This window comes from Colobus angolensis, unplaced genomic scaffold (assembly GCF_000951035.1).
Source record: "Colobus angolensis palliatus isolate OR3802 unplaced genomic scaffold, Cang.pa_1.0 Scaffold95, whole genome shotgun sequence".
NCBI classification, from domain to species: Eukaryota; Metazoa; Chordata; class Mammalia; order Primates; family Cercopithecidae; genus Colobus; species Colobus angolensis.
The window spans coordinates 5,767,523-5,775,862 of record NW_012123487.1 but is presented as its reverse complement, the minus strand read 5'-3'; the positions used below and the strand labels follow the sequence as shown (position 1 = coordinate 5,775,862).

The 8,340-nt window shown below is 37.3% G+C and overlaps 1 protein-coding gene across 1 annotated transcript in view; it reads right to left on the bottom strand.

Annotated features, from left to right (window-relative positions):
- The window catches only part of ABCA12 (ATP-binding cassette, sub-family A (ABC1), member 12), a 228,171-nt gene that overhangs the window by 21,052 nt on the left and 198,779 nt on the right, over positions 1 to 8,340 (bottom strand). The window contains exons 40-42 of the mRNA XM_011932359.1: positions 7,602 to 7,717; positions 6,134 to 6,293; positions 4,779 to 5,032 (exon numbers count right to left, since the gene is read on the bottom strand). Coding sequence (XP_011787749.1) covers positions 4,779 to 5,032; positions 6,134 to 6,293; positions 7,602 to 7,717 — 530 coding nt within the window. The remainder of the gene's footprint in view (positions 1 to 4,778; positions 5,033 to 6,133; positions 6,294 to 7,601; positions 7,718 to 8,340) is intronic.

Genomic DNA, 8,340 nt, shown 5'->3' with positions numbered 1-8,340 from the left:
ACAACAGAATCCTAAAGTACTAAGTAGACCTTCACAGAAGTATGTACTTGAAATCTTCTTAACATTAAAGCTCTTGTTAAGTCCTGAACAGTCATTACTATTCTTTTAGATTTGACTTCTACAACAAACACATTTTAGACCTCACTGGATACATTAACAAAATGGATAATGCAGTTAATTACTCTCCAACCCTTTAAGCCAATGATCTTGACAGCAACTCTAATCACCAGGCAAATGCATACCCATCCTGGGCTTTTGGCCAGCATTGGTATGTTTGGAGTCACGAACAACCATCTGAACTTGGGACCATTTTATGCAAATGAGAGAGCTATCAATGAAATACATTCCTTCTTTTTCCTACTAATCTTCTTTAATGTGTCATTAGCAGAGGCTACTACTTCACATTTTTCACTATTAGTTGATTGAATTTTTATAAGCTTGATTGTTTGGCACAATTAGGTAAGGATATTTTACTGCTAAGCTTCTATTTCTCCACAGTACTGACAGTAAGACTTTAGCATGCTTAAAATCACCCAGTGGATCTTTTTAAAAATGCATATTCTCCACACTCCTAAGATATGGATTTAACAGATCTGGAGTGGGGCCCAGAAATACACATTTTAAGAGCCCTAGGGAATCTGATACAGTCCACAGAGATGAGGGCAGGTAGGTTATCTTTCCTCCAACCACTGGATGAAGATAAGCCTGACTCAAGTCATTTTCTTTATTTCCTGTCTTTGTCACAACAATTTGAACAAACTAGAGTAAATAACTCTTGAATAGAAAACTGATGTCTTCTATCCAAATTAATCTTTTATTTCCTGCAATGAATGACATACGTTACTCACCATGTCATAAATGAAGTTTGTTACCCAGTAGCATGTCACACCAATGCCTGAAATGTGCTGCAACTGTTTGGCTTTGGTTTGATGTTCCCTTACAACATAGGTGACAAAGCTGGCGGTGGTGACAGAGTAGCCCATCAAGATAGACAGTGCCACTAAAATATCGATTAAACTGCTGATTCTAGAGTGAGCAATAGGGAGAGGAAAACACACATAAGTTTTTGGAACTCTTTTCCTCTCAGAAAGATTCATAACTAAAACCATCAACAAAACAGTAGAAGAGTTGGCTCTGACACAAATAAGGCATCCTGTAAGGCAGCCAGATAATATCTCCAACGTGACTCCGCTGTGACCCCAGAATAAATGTAGTTCTAGTGCATCGGAATTGACTAGGGATATTTGATAGAAAAACCTCGGTCTCCAGCGGTTACAGAGTCTGTGCAAGGGATGTATCATTCTTGAGCATAGAAACCATACTTATTTGCTATGCAGGGAAGTTGAAGTGATGTAGCACTTATCACTTGACTTATAAAAGCAGCAAACGCTGTGAGTCTGCAGTCAACAAGCTCTACTTGGCAAGCCCACTCTACACCCTTGCAGAAACTTCCTTTTATCCCAGTCAGTGACATATTACCAGCCCTTCTAGATTGACATTCATTCAGATACAACTGTGATTTCCAATTACAGCACTTTATACAGAGGCTCAGCTATGTCAAGGAGAAAGTAGTCATGCTAGAGATATCTGCTTACGTGGCTTGTTCTTGGTCTTGCACTCCTGGATAAGGATGGCTATACATGATGATGCCTTAAAGAAGAAACAGTTCTTCTATTAATAGGTATTCAGTTAATCAGAAATACCAATTTTTAGATTAATAATATTCAACACTTTCCTCCTTATATTATTATCTAAACAATTTTATTTGGGGGACCATTTTTTAAAGGAAAATTATTTTTCCCCTAATCCCATTAATGCCATACTATTGGTGGCACTCACATAAAAAGAGGTTTTTCACATTGTGTTTAGAACCTTTGGGAAGGGAACAAGAATTTATATTTCTTCTTTTTTTTGAGACGGAGTCTTGCTCTGTCGCCCAGGCTGGAGTGCAGTGGCATGATCTCGGCTCACTGCAAGCTCCGCCTCGTGGGTTCAAGCAATTCTCCCGCCTCAACCTCCTGAGTAGCTGGGAGTACAGGTGCCCACCACCTCACCCGGCTAATTTTTTATTTATTTATTTTTTGTATTTTTAGTAGAGACGGGGTTTCACCGTGTTAGCCAGGATGGTCTCGATTTCCTGACCTCATGATCTGCCCACCTTGGCCTCCCAAAGTGCTGGGATTACAGGCGTGAGCCACCGCACCTGGCCCCAAGAATTTACATTTCTTATATTGCATTTCCCTCTAGTGTGTTATATTTAAATAATTATGTTCCATCTTTTCCTTCTATCTGGCCATATATATGTTTGTTTTTCAATAGCACTTCAGAAACGTACATTTAAATAAGCAATTCAGAGAGGGACCAATTATTTATATGAGGATCCCTTAAAGAGCAGACAGTTACTTCCTCCATCCCTCTTTAGTGCTGTGTCTGTGGTGGGGAAATAGTATAGCCTGAGCAGACTCCTCCTTCCCTTTATTACTTCTAAGATGCTTATTTTTCTAGAGCTCTAACAGAGCAGGGCATGGGAACTTCAGCCATACCCGAGGCCTTTTCACTGAGACATAAATGTCTAAGAGGATTCAGAGATATTAGCTGGCTTCAGAAAAGTGGTCACTCACTTCCAATACAGTCCCATATTGTGGGGATCTCCCAGTATTGCTTATGCTTGAGTAAAAAGCAAGGCTCTTTTTTTCCCTTCCTTAGGGGACCTTGGTTAGCCAAAGTCAAAAATGAGCTGTCAACAGTTTCCCAAAGGAAAAAAATGTGAAGGTAAAGTATGTACTGCCCGAGTGACTGTGGAAAAGAATGGTAGAGGATGCCATTGAAGATGGCTCCTAAATACTTGTTCCTATAGTGTCATAAACTAAGTGAGAGCTTTCTCACTTACTGTTCATATAGTATTTGCTCATTATACTAGGATGTTAAGGCCCTTGCACAGCACTGAATATTATAGATGATTCTAAAGGCAGATTCTCTCAAGTTACATTTATAATTTTCATTAAGTAGAATGTAACATCTTTTAAAGTTGAGTTCTGCAACTGTTGTATGTTAAAGAAAAAATATATAGTTAAAGCAAGAAACTAACAACAACAAAAACCAAGTTGATTCATAATGTTAATCACATCATTGTAGGCATATACTTTTCTTATCTTTTGTATAAATTAAGGGGCCTTTTTATTTATTTATTTATTTTTTTTTTGAGACAGAGTCTTGCTCTGCCGCCCAGGCTGGAGTGCAGTGGCGCCATCTCGGCTCACTGCAACCTCCGCCTCCTGGTTTCAAGCAATTCTCATGCCTGAGCCTCCCCAGTAGCTAGGACTACAGGCACGCACCATCACGTCCAGCTAGTTCTTGTATTTTTAGTAGAGATGGGGTTTCACCATGTTCGTCAGGCTGGTCTCGAACTCCTGACCTCAGGTGATCTGCCCGCCTTGGCCTCCCAAAGTGCTGGGATTACAGGCATGAGCCGCCGCACCTTATAACACCCTATCATGGATTATTTTCTGCCTAGTCCTGTAGGCTTTTATCCTTCTCAGCTAGATTTCTCCAGGAGATAAAACTGCTCCAGGGTCTCTAACTCTTCCATTCCAGTCTGCACTGCATCTACAAAATTACACTTCTTCAAGCACAACTTCATCATGTTTCTCTCTGTTCAAAAACTCTTAATGAATGTCCATTTGTTTGTTGAATAAAGCCCAAACCATATCTCTTTACCAAGCATTTAAGAGATTCCATAATCTCCCAACTGCATGTTAAACTGTAACTCCTACTTTTTCCTTACATTTATTCTATGTTCTAATTAAATTATAATACTTTCTTAAATATGCTCTAATATATTTCTCTATCTCTGCTCTTTTGTTTCCTCTCATTATTTACTTAAAATTTTATTTTTCAATAGATGGTACATGTACATGTCATTAAAATTTAAATGGTACCGAAGAATATATAGTGAAAACTGGTCATCTTCAACCATGTATATCTCTCATCAGGAGAGGCAGTCACAATTAGAGATAGTCTATGGCTATGTCTGCATAAATAATTCTTTTCTTTTTAACTTGAATGGCAATATACTTTACACATAGTTCTGAACCTTGCATTTTTAAATTAGTAAATATTAAAGACACTTCCAAATGTTACGTAGAGAACTATATCATTCTTTCTAATGGCTGTTTAATGTTCTATTAGTCCCTAAATGAAGGACGTTTATGCTGTTTCTATTCTTTTGCTGTTGGAAATGGTTACTATGATGAATAACTTTAAACATACATAAGTCTGTATATCTGTGAGCATATATGTAAGCATTCCAGAAATGGAATTGCTGGGTCAATTGCATGTGTATTTCTTCTCATTTATGATGCTGTCTTCACTTTTTCTTAGTCTTCTTTTCCCAAACTCATTGCCAACATGCTCCACACTCAATCCTCTTTCCTCATTTCTGCCTAGAAAGTGTTTTCCATTTTCCCAAACTCAACTCAAAGACTACATCTTTTGTTTATGTACATATTTTAACTTCACCACTGTATCTTAATCTTGTTAAGGTTAACAACTGTGCTTAATTTTATTCCCTCACTCAACAGCAATAATTGCAGTCACATACTAAGATTTGATAACTATTTAGTAGAATAAAATAGTGAATTATGCTAGAATTTTTTTTAAGTTTTTGAGCCAAACATTTCCATATTACCAATGGAAAAGCTTAGACTATTGACTTCTTTCTCAATAGCTTGAATTGAGTTCTGTTTTAGATGTCAAACGTATGCTTTCATTACATTTACCTGAGTTTCTTTATCAGGGATTCATTGATTAAGAGTCTCAAGAAAAAAAACATGGTACCCTGAGAAACCAGAGCCACAAACATTGCACCTAGTTTATCCATCTCAAAGGTTTCATTTGGGTATTCCACTCCATATGCTTTTAAGAAGTCTAGGACCGACTGTTGTTGAGAAAGTTCAATCAAACCGTAGCCAAAACAGAATTGTGGGAAAATCAGGAAAATGCGCTTGAGGGTTTCAGAAATAAGTTCTAAAGTCTGAAATAAGAGAAATAAAAATAAAACTCAATGTTAAGCTTCCAAAAAGCTGACAAAAATTTAAAAATAGATGTAGACAAATAGTGAAACCTAAAAAGCTTATCTAGATTGACAATTATTGCCCATGTAGGCTGAATTTGCAGACAACTATTTAGTATACTAAATGGTGGATGTTTATCACTGAAATACAAGCAGAAAATCATTATATGAGGCCACCTCTAATGTTGGACCTAATTCTGGAGACAAAATTATTTCTAGACCTGCCTTTAATCCCAGGAATGTAGGGCTAGCCAGCATGTTAGGGTCTGATATAGGGTATCATTATGTGCCTGAGGGAGGGAGGTACTTGGTACAGTAAAGTTTTGGAACCCAAGATAATCCCTACTTGGAGAGGGACTAAAATGGTGAAATGAGGTAGAAGAAGAGACAACATGTCTCCAAGAGGGGCAAATAGCTCATTTTCACATTATTCACACGTGGGCCAACAACTTCCACTTCATGAATTTTCTTCCTTCTCCCAGAGTATGCTTGTCTAGTCCTCAGTTCACTTCATTTCCTCTCTATTCTTTTCTGTTCAATTGCCTGGCACTGTTAGTGCTTCTCTTCTCAGTAATCATAATTGTCAGCTCTGAATGGAAAGTGATGCTTACAGTGAAGTAGTCTCCAATACATGATTGAAAGGGGATGAATTAGGTTTTTTCTCTCTGAGTGTTCAAATGAATCAAAGCTCATAGTCATATAACTAAGTCATTGTCCTTGTCACCACCATACCGTAAGAATTTGTTAATGAGGAAGATGTGTAGCTGACCAATGGTTGCGATTTCTGTAGGGCCGCACAATACATCTGATTTCACCTCCATGACCCCATTCAAGCCCTATCAAGTGTCAATAGTTTTGACACTCAGTACATACAATGATAGGCATTAACTTAGATGAGGCCCAAAAAGGATTTTAAAAGCTGTAGTTTCTCCTCTCCCAAATTTAATAGAGTCAAATGATATTCTTCTTTTTTATGCAGAATAAATAAAATCTTTCTATCTGGAACATGTTGAAGCTTTTGACAAATTCACTGAAATTCAGCAGACTAATAAGGGACCTTACCGGATCATTAGGCTTTTCCTTGGAAAGAAAGTATACCACTGACAGGGAAACAATAGAATTAATGCCAAAAAACAAGTTGACACAGACATAAGTGATGAAGGCCATTCCTGTTTCATGGAAGAGTCCAGCCAGCAAGTACATCCAAGAAAATGTTGCATACCTGCAGGTTAAAAACACAATGAAATAAAATTATGCCTTGGCCAGGCATGGTGGCTCACACCTGTAATACTAACGCTTTAGGAGGCTGAGCCAGGTGGATCACGTGAGCCCAGGAGTTTGAGACCAGCGTGAGCAACTTGGCAAAACCCTGTCTCTACAGAAAAATATGAAAATCAGCCAGGCATGGTGGCATGCACCTGTAGTCCTGGTTATTTGGGAGGCTGAGGTGGGAGGATCACCTAAGTCTGGGAGGTCAAGCTGTGGTGAGCTGTGATCATGCCACTGCACTCCAGCCTGGGTGACAGAGTGACATCCTGTCTCAAAAAAGAAATGCCTTAATTATTCTATTTTACAAAAAATAACAATTTAAATGGGCTTCCAAAGTAAAAATAACCATTAGGGATGAGTTGTCAAGCCTTGTAACTAGATCTCTCTTTCATTCCTTTTTGACAAAAAAATCCAAAGAGTATTTTTAAAAGACAGAAAAAAGCCTCTTTTAAGAAACCTTGAGTAGTTCTACATCATTAAAACTACAAATTAATCCCTCCTGAATATGGTATTATCCCACCTAGGCAAGCCTTTTTGGTTGCTTAGAAATATGAGTTTAATCGGTATAAATCTTATAATTTAAAGTTGAGGAAAAGTAATGACACTGTTCAAGTCTAGCTGAGCAGAAAGAGCATCCTTAGAAGCTGGCTAGCCTGTTTTGAGCAAAACCTTGAGCAATTTGGGGGGCAATTAAATAGATCTAGAGACAGAGTTCCTGCATCAGCTACAATTGCTAATTAAGGGTAACTACCATGTATTCAGGGCAGAAAGATTTGTTATGCTAAGCATTGATTATATCAGCCTGTATTACCTATATTAGCTTACTATAGAAACAATATTATGTGTGTCCTTAGACATCTATAAAAAAATATAAATAAGTATACATGAATATATATGCACTTTATAATGCTATGTATACTCATATAGTCAATATATAAATTTATACATGTATACATATTTTCTAGTCATTCTAAAGCTTTCATTTTATGTAAATGAGATCACATATGTAAATTAGAAAGCATGACACTTGGCACCCAATAAATGCTTATTAATTTCAGGTATTACTATTAATAACATCAATATTCAAAAGTATTATGCTTTACAGTCTATGGACTAGCAAGTGCAATGTATTGTTAGTCATCACTCATGTCAAATGAAACCCCAAGACAGTTGTAATTTAGCTAATGAGATTTAGTCCTATTTGTATCTAGGGGCATTTAATTCTATTAATTCTTCTTTCATTGCTTAATCAGCAGCTTACCCAAACAGGAGAAGTAGGAGAGATACGGCGCCTAGGTTGTTTTCACTGTAGAATGCAGGTAACTTGAAAATCGCAATGATACCAATTGAAAATGCTACAGGCACCAAGTAGAAAACCTATGGAAATATTTAAAACAATGTTTAATATGTGACAAGCATTTTTCAAAAAAAAATCAATAACCCATCTAGTTTAAAACTCCAACAAGTTGACCTAGAAAAATTTGAAGAAATGAATTCTTATTTATGTTCCCATTGCTTGTAACATTCAACTTATTTTACATTGATTTCACTTTAGAATTTGTCTCCTGCAATATGAGGTTAAGCCAATCTCCATCTTTAATAGACATAGAAGGAGTTCCTGGTGTTCCTGCCTTTAGGCTTTGAGACTTGGGATGGTTCAGTGACAGAGGTTCAGTGAGAAAGATAAGACAGCCAGGTATCTTGGTATTACATTCAGTCCTCAAAGTATTGATTTCGTTTTGAATCCTGGAACTCTCTCAGATGGTTGATTTCTAAAGCTTGGTTATCAGTGTGAACCACTCTGTGCAAAGCAGCAGGGCATCGGGTCCCACATATCCTCATAATCACAGGTATATGAACAAATAATTTAGCATTTTGTTGGCAAGTAGAAATATTAAATGCTGAGAAGTTTGCAGGAAGATGGACACAATGAAGGTGGTGGTAATTTAATTTGCATGTCGGAGAGGAATCTCCTAAATGGGAATGAGCTCCAGATATAA